The 10,878-nt window shown below is 45.6% G+C and overlaps 1 protein-coding gene across 2 annotated transcripts; it reads right to left on the bottom strand.

Annotated features, from left to right (window-relative positions):
* Nucleotides 1-1,014: 1,014 nt before the first annotated feature.
* Nucleotides 1,015-3,663, bottom strand: LOC119306800. 2 transcript variants are annotated; one of them, XR_005149045.1, is made up of 4 exons: nucleotides 2,943-3,663; nucleotides 2,564-2,664; nucleotides 1,219-1,357; nucleotides 1,015-1,115 (listed from the first exon to the last, which is right to left on the bottom strand). XR_005149045.1 is itself a non-coding variant. In XM_037582923.1 (2 exons), the coding sequence occupies exons 1-2, from the start codon at nucleotides 3,604-3,606 to the stop codon at nucleotides 2,630-2,632; spliced, it is 699 nt and encodes a 232-aa protein (XP_037438820.1). In that variant the 5' UTR covers nucleotides 3,607-3,663; the 3' UTR covers nucleotides 2,399-2,629. The 2 variants fall into 2 exon arrangements, 1 of the variants encoding a protein (XP_037438820.1); XM_037582923.1 differs by lacking the exons at nucleotides 1,015-1,115; nucleotides 1,219-1,357 and having other exon boundaries at nucleotides 2,399-2,664.
* Between the last annotated feature and the right edge of the window lie 7,215 nt (nucleotides 3,664-10,878).

Genomic DNA, 10,878 nt, shown 5'->3' with positions numbered 1-10,878 from the left:
ACATAAACAGGTTTGACAATGACAATTTCTTACAGAATGTAAACTGAAAACAAAAGGGCTTAAAATGCACAACACTTTAGAAAAAGCTATGGCTTTATAAAAATATAATAGATTTATTTTCTATATTTTTTTCAAAAATCCCATAACACATATTTACGGTCTATGCGAACGCACATTTTATATTTTCTTAACTATTTCAATCTAAATAATCAGCCTTCTGTAAGAAAAAACAGGATATATCTTGATTGATGTCAAATAAACAGAATTTTTCAAATGGGTCTTGAACCTATTTTATTCTAGTAATTGTCCATTCCATGTCAGTAAAAAACACTTTTAGTGCAATAACTGTTCAATGGTAAATATGGTCTTGACACTCAAGCCATGATCCGACTAGCATAAAATTAAGGGATCAATCTTTGTCCCAATTAATAATTTCAAGCTATCTATTTTGTGATTATAAGCTATTATATTTGTGCATGGAGCAAAACTTAACCTTGAAGTTATATCACATATATGATATGACATGTATGGCAATGTGCATGTACCATTTTAGAGCATTACCTTGACAGAATGAGGTACCATGTTAGAGCATCCACAAAGGAATAATCACTTATTGACTTTTCCACAAATAGATTTGGAAGTACTGCTTTTGATTATTTTTTCCAAACAACGTGTCTCGTGGAGCCTGGAAACCAATATGCCTTTTTGTGTACTTGCTGGATATTCTCAAATACAGTAGACGTGTAGTGTATGCTCCTACTGCTTTTTTCAACGAAATATTTTCAGTTCAGTGATACTCATGTATCCTGCTGATGAGGATTTACCGACAGAGAGAATTTCGACCAACTTAATGTTGTCCAGATAAGTTAAATGCCATACCTTCTCAAGTGAATCCCTTTGAATCAAATCAAGAACTATTTGTTGATCAGGACGGGATAAACATTCGGAGGTTTTCGCCAAAAGAAAACCTTGAGAGTTTCCTTTTTCGTTATTCCTGCAGGTACCAAAGGGATGGAACAAACCTACAGAGATCTGCTGGACGGCATCCATCACAGAGAGTTGAGAAAACTGGATCGAGGCACAGCGTTCAATGATGGATGGAGTTCAGCTGAAGCCTACATGTAGAGGAGCCGGAGCCCTTGTTCAGGCGCTACTCACTATATATTACTAGATCCATATAACATGACCACAAATCTCACCAAAGCTCCGATCACTCACCATGGCTGGTGTAGAGTCTAGGCACCCGTCTTTATACTGAATCTTTCATGTTATTTTGAAGGAGAGGTTAGGCAGTTAACTGCAGAATCCTTTATACTGAATCTTTCATGTTATTTTGAAATGCTGGAGTCCCTCCCCTCTGTCGATTATAAAGTAGACAACATTACTCAACCAACATAACAAGCAATTCTCCAGCAATATGAAAATTATAAGATCCAAATATATTACTCTGCTGCAAAGAAAGCAGATTACCAACCACATATGAAGAAAATAGAAAAGAGAGAAGAGGGGGGCATGTAAATCAGAACTATACATGACATGCAAAAAAAAAAACAGCCAACTCAGAAGGCAATTCATTTTGCCCATGAAATAAACAAAGTTAATTAGCTATCAGGCATTTGGAACATAGCCTTGCCTCTTCCATAAATATAGGTCAAGAATGCACATAGAAATGTGTGTTGATGCTTTTGAGTGGAAGATTGTCTAAGAAATAAGGAAAATCTGTGAACCAGTTCCAATTAACACTGTAGCCTAGCAGTATGTGAGAAAACATATACATCTTCATCTCACTACAAGGATTGCAGTCTACTATTGTCTCCGCCGTAGACCAAAAATATGCAACAAATAGCAATATGCAACAAATATGAGTACCTAACAGATTTGTGGAGCCACTATGGCAGGATACCTCTATAAGATCTTCAGGCAAGTCAGATCCTGTCGTACTGTCAGTTCTCTCAACTTACAGCTCAATATTTCAGTTTACATGCTATACTCTTCAGTACATTGCTTGCTGGATAAAATAAGGAACTGGATGATATACTTTTTACTCTTCAGTAACATAAGGCACTTGACCTCTAGCACTAATCAAAATCACAAAATTAATTGAGGCATACCAGTGAGCCAGCATGCAGAAACCATCATCATCTCTTGGCAACAGAAATCACTAGCTCTAAACATGCCAGCATCAATGTTCTTTGTTTTGGGCAAAGCTAGGAGAGGAAACTTTAGAGTTTTTACAATGGCAAGAGAAAACTAGTGTCCACGGTACATTTTCAAGCCAACAACAACAATAAGAACAACAACAACAAAGCCTTTAGTCCCAAACAAGTTGGGGTAGGCTAGAGGTGAAACCCATAAGATCTCGTGACCAACTCATGGCTCCGGTACATTTTCAAGCCAATTAAAAAAAATTAAGAACATAACTGATGCTACAAGAAATTGGAGGTTCATTACGAGATAATTCATTAGACAGCTTGCACACACCATTAACGCATGAAAAATCTCAAGCTTGCTGACAAAAGAGAAAACAAGCACCACTGCATGAAAACAGCTACCGGATACTAACACTGATCGTATGTTGCCTCGCCTTCAAATAAACATTTCTCATGTTGCCTCCCTTAAGCATATTCAATCATATGTTGTCAATGCCTTGCAGCCTCACCCTTTCTGCAAACATGGATTTATCAGCGTGATTCCAAAAAGTAGTCGACATGCTACTATATAAAATTGCACTTGTAGGTAGGCATAAGCATAGTTAGATGTAACATTCGAGTGTACATAGCACTCAAAGTTTGCTCGAGCATATATATATATCCAAAAATGACACATAAAAAATAACTGCCCATCTGACTGAACATTCAATGTTTTAAATTGTTCCACCGACTGGTATATTAATTATTTAAGAACTGATCCAAATCAGAAAAGAGAGGAACATACAGATTTACCTTGTCGGTTGTAGAAGCTCATGTATGGAATAAAAGAACGGAACTTTTCTCTCTTCCATAGCTTCTTCCACTGTAGTGTCTTCAAATTAATCTCGTAGATGCCAAGATCTATGTTCACGAAAATGATATCATGGCCCTCGACAGATCCAATAACACTAGTTCTTTTCTTGGGATTTTGAATGGGGAGAAGTTCCTTTAGATCGATGACTTTATGCTGAGTCCATGACGCAACTCCGTTGGAATCTATCTGTCTTGACCATAGATAGAGGGTTAACCCGTCCAAGTGTGCTAACCCCAAGCCGCCATCCTCCAATGCCATGAGGATAGCGGGCCAGACAATGGGCAACCTCGTAAGCGGCACATCAATCATTGATAAGCAATTAGAGCTCAAGTCGTACTTGAGAATTCCTACACGCTCATCGTCATCCGTAAGCCTGAAGTGAAGTGCGTCATCAACGAGGACAGGAGGCAGTGCATCAATTTTTGGATCGCCTGCGAGAAGATAAAGACCAGAGCACTGCTTGCTCCAGCCATCAAAACGAGAATCAGAGCACGCCCTGCTCCACCCATCAAAATGAGAATCCGAGCACGCCCTGCTCCACTCGGGCATCACCGGCGAGGACACGCACGCGTGTGCAACACAATCGCCATCATCCTCATTCATGTCCAGGCCAATGACGACAACCCGGAAGGGGCCCTCATGGCACGCACGGTGGTCACAGCCCCTCGCAGCACAGAGCACCGCGGCGCCAACATAGCCGACGGGCGGTTCCAGCTTCGTCCGGCGGCCTGTCATGGGGTCCCAGACGATGAGCCCCGTGTAGTCCCCGAGGAGGACGCGGCCGTGGCGGCAGTCCCACGGAGTGTACTGACGGTCCCAGCCATCGCCGTCGGGAACGAGCGCACCGAATCTGGCGGTGGAGACGAAGTTTGCCACGGGGTCCTCCTCATTGGGGCCGCTGCAAAAGAACCAGTTGTAAAGGAATCCCAGCATGGGGGGAGCTCCATGGAACTCGCGGTAGAGGCCGCGGAAGCGAGCGCCGGAGAGGAGGCCGAGCCAGAGCTTGCAGACGAGGGAGGCGCGCACGAGGTGCTCCGGCTCGTCCGGTGGGAGGCGGAGGAAGACCTCCTCGAGAAGCTCGTCCAGTAGCGCCGGTGCCGGCCTCGTCGGCGGCGGCGGCGGTGGCATGGTTGGTGGTGGGTGGAGGCGAGGGTTTCGGATGGGGATGGGGAAAAGTTTGAGCTGGTGTGGGCTCTGCGTGTGGGCTACTCAGTTTTCGCTGCATTGACATGGGCATGGCTGTGTTAAAATCAACGAGCCACCTCCAAAAAAAAGGTTGTGTTAAAATTTTCAGATTTTGGCGATATTTTTCAGGCAGATACGTCATAGGCCATCAGAAACTTGAAATGGTTTGATTTGCCAAAGCATGGGAGTGTCATGGAATATTTTCTTTCTGAAATTTTTCGTGGCGGTCAGGGAGCGGAACCTAGCCGCTGCCAGGTCCACAAACCACCGTTCCCCCTCCCTTCGCCGCAGTCGGTGAGTGTCGCCAGGCATTCCTCCCGCTCCGGGTCAAGTGACGTGGGATGGTCACATTCGAAGGGAGCTCGGGCGTGCGGACGCTCGGGGTGGCGCAGCGAGGCAGTGTAGGGCGGCAACGCATGGAGCGTGGGAGGGTGTTGCCAGAGTGGTGCCGCTCGGCATCAGGCGTAGGCCATGGGGCTAAGGATGACAATTTTACCCATGAGCATGGGTACCCGTGGGTACCTAACCCACATGGGTAGAGTACGTGCACATTTTTGTGCCCATGAGCAGTGCCCGAACCCTACCCGATTAGTCGGGGGCATGCCATGGGTATTATTTTGTGCCCACGGGTATGCCCAGACCCTACCTAACTATATTATTGATGGGTAACATGTGTTATAAGCCCTAAAACTACCGAGTCTTTATATGTAAGCTCCATGCCCCACCCCTTCCTCCCAATAACAAATTTCATAACAATAGAAATCTCCTGGTGGTCGATGCCTCTACAACACATGAAACTATCAATTACACCACCATCCTTCGATGTTATGTTGATATTCTTGATGGGTACCCATCAGGCATGTATACCATAGAGTATGAGCATGGGCCGGCATGGATATTTAGCTGACGTGTAGGGTATGATACGATTGCATGCCCATAAGAAACATGAGTATGGGTATGTGATTTATTGTATCCGCACCATGCCCTGCCCATTGACATCCTTACCTGGGGAGGCCAGGGGTTGCGACACATGCGGCTCGGATATGGCGACGCATAGTGCACGGGTGAGCGCGACTGGGAGTGGCTTAGACCGGCGTCGGGGCAGAGGCCCTGGGCGAGGATCTGACAAGTGGTGTGCATGCTGCATGGCATGTCGCATGGTGGAGAGGCTCGGGCCCATGTGCGATACACGGGCAGCGGATTCGACCGCGGGGGCGCAGCAGGTGCGTGTTTGCGTGATCTGGCATGGTGAGGGCTCCCCTAGTGGTGCCGGCACGCGGCTCGAGGGCCTGAGATTCAAGCAAGGGCGCCTCCAGCTGCACTACATCATATCTAGTCTCCTGTGGGTGTGGTGGCACATGTACCTAGGGAGCGTTGGCTCATCTGATGCTTGGCTGCAGCTCGAAACCATGGTGGTTCTTAACGTTGGGCGGTGCTCCTTTATAAAGTGTCATCATGGTGCTCATCAGGGCATAGCGGCTCATGCTACGTCCAAACGATCATTGATGGATTTGGCGCCTCGTGTTAGAGGTTGGCCGCCAGTGGTCTCCACAAGGTGGTGGTGGTTGTCGGTGCTTCTTCTTCGATGTGCACCTTTGATTGTGGTGGTTGGTGGTGGTCTTGCCGGCACCGGCGCGGGATGATGTGCGGCTAAGGCGGTGTGGGAGCTTGGGTGAAGAAAAATAATTCTTTTAATTAACAGGGCAGCTCTTTCCCTTTAATGAATGCTGGAATCCTACCATTTAGAAAAACAAAATCTTTAAGGGAGTTTGTACGTCGCCCCCTAGCCCCACAGATCGAAAGATTTCCCATGATTTTGTATTTTCTTTTACCGACGGCAACCCCATCAAATTTGTCATGTGTCGATTCAGTCACATTTCCTTCCTTTCTTAGGATGTACTCACATGAGCTCGGAGCGGATCCACTGTCATAAAAAACAAAGCAATCATCAATCAAATTGTCACCAACAGCCCAATCGATTCATCATGTTCCATTTTTGTTCAACCTTCATGGCCTCCATCCCATGCTTACCATGCCAAGACAACTAGGAGGAAACCGCCCACTATAACCCACACACGCGTGCAATGTTGTTGTCTACGGCGGTTGCACCGACATGGTTGGTGGTGGGTGGAGGAAAGCGTTTCAACCTAGAGGTGAAAAGTTTGAGCTGATGTGGGTTTGCGATCGGCTTTTGGTAGGCTCTGTATGGGGAGTCCGACAGGTGGGGCATGGGGAGTCTGTTGCTCTCGTCGGGCCTACAATACATGGTCTATGCATTGACTACACGATTCTTCCACTTGCTCGCAACTCGAAATGACTTGATTTGTTGTTTTGCAATTATTTACGCAATTTAAATTTTTCACTGCGTTATCTGTGTAAGACCAAGGCGCAACCCCGAGAGTGAGATGGGGACATCAGGGCTAGCCGCGACGAGCCCGAGTCTGGAATGAGCGCGAGATGGGGGCGTTGTGGATGGCCGCGGTCGGTGAGAGCGAGGCAGGAGCGAGACTGGTGTGGGGGCAGGGAGGGTTGTCGACGCCCAAGAAAAGGAAGCAGCTTGGCGGGAGGGATGATGAGGTGGGGCACCGCCGCCGGCCACAGTTGTGAAGGTTCTCTGAGGCTAGAGGAAGAAGATGAGCCCTAGGGTTTACATCCAACAATCTACGCCTTTCAACTGAATGCACGATGTTTTACAGGCGGCCTTGCCGCCCTCTTTGATTTGAGTCATTGTAACTTCAGTATCACGATCCATTTATTTTATTTTTGTTGTGGCAGTATGACAACAACATTTGTACATTCATTTGATGTTGTCCAAAATTCAACAGAACATTCATTTGTATCAGAATCTCACAAGTTCTACAAAAAATATAAACGAATAAAAACAAAGAAACTCCAATATAGTTGCTTATTGGTCACTGTATATTTTTTTCTAACATGGACAATTGTCAAAATCTAAGCTTGGTCCCCACCTTTTTATGGGTTTAGTTGGGTTCATCCAAGGTCAAAAATCATCTGGATTTTGGATGGCGACACTTCATATGAATGGAGAGAAGAAGGAAAAAAATATAGCAGGGAGAAATAAATATTCCAAAAATACTAATAAGCTTCTATGATATTAAAATTCACAATATTGTAGAAAAACATTGGGCAAAAAAATCTCAAAAATTGATACTGAAGTTACAGATTTTGAGGCTTGAGTGCCAATTACGTGGATGTGAGTGACTCTTGTCCACTTTAGTGTACCCTTGCAATCTCTGACCAAATATTTTTTTAATAGAAGGAGGAGCCATTTATTGCAAATTCAAAAAAAATTTACATCTAAGACTTTGAAGTGCTTGTGAAAAAAGTTGCTCAGCATGGGCAACATTGGGCACTGCATAGCCCTGTGAGCTGAAGTGAATTAGTACAGCCTGAAGAGGGGGTTAATAGACAGCTGTGACCGGCATATACTACAGCCCAGGCAGTTAGGGGCCTGACCCAGTTATCTTATCGTTATTAGGGGCTTAGCCCAGTTATTGTATTTGGAGATTATATAAACTCATGTAAGGACTTGTTTGAAGTTAAGTAGAAGCAATCATATTTGCTCGGCTTCCTGAAGGGAGCCGGGAGACCTGACCCTAGCCGCCACGTCCTGCTCCCTCCCTCTCTCTCGCACGCGTGACGAGGGCGCCCCAGCGCCGGCGACCTCGCCTTCGTCCTCGCCAGGTCCCCTTCCACCCCTACGACCTACGAGGTAAACCTGGTAGGATCCCAAATCCTATCAACAGCTTTTCCAAAGTCTCTAGCAAAACTATGTTCAAGTCAGCTAATCACAATGGACAACTGAAGTGAACTAGTGCATTAAGAGGAGAGCTGGCAGCAAGGCAGCTTGCCATGATCATGTTGTTGATTCAGAGAGGCATCTGTAAAAAACTTAAACATGCAATGTTCCTGGCAGTTGATCATCAACATCTATTATTGCTCCTGGTAGTTGATCTTCCTGCCTAGTGGCACCTGCCTCCGACGCTGAATTGCAGATCACTGCATAGTAACATATGAAAATCTCCATCCCACTACATGGACATTGCAATATACTATTATGTCCATGTAGGCCAAAAGTATTCAACAAGTACCTGACAGTTTTGTGGACCTACTGAAGCAATGAAAATATGTATGAGAATATGAGATCATCAAGCAGACATGTAGTTTGCATATCCTGTAGTTACCTAAACTTATGGCTAAAGATTCAGTTTCCATGCTATGCTCTTCGGTAACATTGCTTGCTAAAACAACAACTACAGTAACATCAGCACTAACCTTTTTTAGGGTGACAGGTACCACTAATTAAACCCACAAGATTAATTAGGATACATCAGCAGGTCATCATGCAGAAATCATCATTATATCAATTCTTGGATGACAAAACCACTAACTCTAGATATACTTTCATCATCTGCTCGGTAATGGTGCGAGATGAATTTAAAGAATGGATCAGAGCTGGGGGAACAAACTGTGGAGTTTTTAAAATGATAAACTTTAGAGGAGGGTGAATCCCAATCTGCAATCAATTTTTAATCAGAGGAAAACCCAGGGCTGTTACAATACTCGTTATAATAGATGTACGTGCACATGGTTCAAATAAAAAAAAAATCATCTCCTCTCTTTTTTCGGCAGAATAGTTTCAGTTCAGTGCTACTCATTGTAAGGATTTACCAATGGAGTGAGTTTTGCCAATGAACTTCAATGTTTTCCAAACAAATTAAATGCCATGTCATCAAGTACAGGAATTACATTCAATGGTGTCTCAAAATCTTCAAATAAAGTTTGTCGACAAAACCAAAAACATAATGAGAAAACAAGCACCACTGCAGCAAATCATCTACTGAACAGTGACATAATTCATCGCCGGTCACCTCCAAGTTGGTCATCCTGCCCTTAAGCATATTCGACCATGCATTTTCAATGAATCGCATCACCGGGGCTCACCTTTTCTGCAAACGATATATTTGTTAATGAGATTCCAAAAAGGAGCTGACATGATACTATATAAAATTGCAAGGCATAAACATAATTGGGTGTAACATTGGAGTGCTACATATCACCCAAAGTTTGCTTGAGCAATTCCGGCGAAAAAAAGAAGTTGGCTTGAGCACACATATCTATCTCTCTAAACAAATTAGAAACATCAAATATATATTTTTATCTGATTAAACACTAAACATTTTCCCCCGCTTCCACTAAGTGATATACCTATAGTACTTATATAAGATTCCCCTAATCACAAAAGAAAGACATAGAGACGCACCTGGTGGATTGTAGAAACTCATGTACGGAATTAGAATAGGGAATTCTTCTCTCTTCCATAGCTTCTTCCATCTTAGTGTCTTGAGATTAATCTGGTAGATACCAAGGTCCGTGGTCACGAAAATGATGTCCCTGCCCTCCACAGATCCCATCAAGTCAGGTCCTTCCTCGGGGTTTTGAATGGGGAGACTTCCCTTGAGATCGATGACTCTATGTTGAGTCCATGATGCAGCTCCAACGGAACTCATTTGCCTTGACCATAGGTATAGGATTAACCTGTGCATATATGCAAACCCCAAACTGCCATCCACATTCTCCATGAGCATAAAGGAGCCGTCACCCAGTGATAGGCCGTTAGAGCCTAAGTCCGGTAGATGAATCAGTGATAAGCCTTGAGAGCCCATGTCGTAGCACAGAATGGCTATGTCATCATCATCACCAAGGAAAAACATGAAGTAGAGTACGCCGCCGACGAGGACAGGGCGCATTGGCACAATGCATGCATGCTGATGACCTGCAAGTTCAAGATCGCATGTCTCGACCCACTCATCCTCATCCTCATCCTCATCCTCATCACAATTACTCCTATAAGAATAAGACAACTGATTACTCACGAACGAGTGTATAACACAACCAACTTCAGTATCTTTCGTGCCGACGAAGGCTACCCGGAAGGGGCCCTCGTGACACGCTCGATGGTCACAACCGCTCACGGCGCAGAGCACCGCTGCCCCATAGCTGTCGAACACGTCGTAAGGCGCGTCCAGGTCCGTCCGGCAGCCCGTCACGGGGTCCCAAATGACGAGCTCCTCGGGTCCCGCACACTCTTCACAAAGGAGAGCACGGCCATGACGACAGTCACACGCCGTGTAGTCCTTCCAGTGGTTGAAGGGAATGCGTGCGCCGAATTTCGTGGTGGAGAAGAAGAGTGGGGCGTCATCCTCAAGCTCCGGGCCAGAGTCTGACAGCGTGTTGTAAAGGAAGCCCAGCATGGGGGCATCTCCATGGAACTCACGGTAACGGCTGCGGAATCGAGCGCCCGAGAGGAGGCCAAGCCAGAGCTTATTGGCGAGGGAGGCGCGCACGAGGCACGCCGGCTCATCTGGCGGCAGGCGGAGGAAGATCTCCTCGAGGAGGCCGTCTGGCAGCCATGGTACCGGCGGCGGCGGCGGCGGCATGGTATCTTTGGAGAGGGTTTGGAAATTTGGATCGTGAGAGGTGAGAGTAAAGGGTTGAGCCTGGGGAGAAAAGGTTTAGCGGACGGTTCGGTTCAGTTCGGTTCAACCAGGAACGCATGGGCAGCATCCGACAGGTGGGGCCAGAATGGCAGTGAGATTAGGCTGCTCCTGCTGTTGCTCAGTTTTCTTCTGTACATGAGGATTTTGTCTACGATAATTTCAAACAAAT

This window comes from Triticum dicoccoides, chromosome 5B, assembly GCF_002162155.2.
Source record: "Triticum dicoccoides isolate Atlit2015 ecotype Zavitan chromosome 5B, WEW_v2.0, whole genome shotgun sequence".
In the NCBI taxonomy this organism is placed as follows: domain Eukaryota; kingdom Viridiplantae; phylum Streptophyta; class Magnoliopsida; order Poales; family Poaceae; genus Triticum; species Triticum dicoccoides.
Note: the sequence above shows the minus strand (reverse complement) of the source record. Positions and strands in the feature narration are given on the sequence as shown.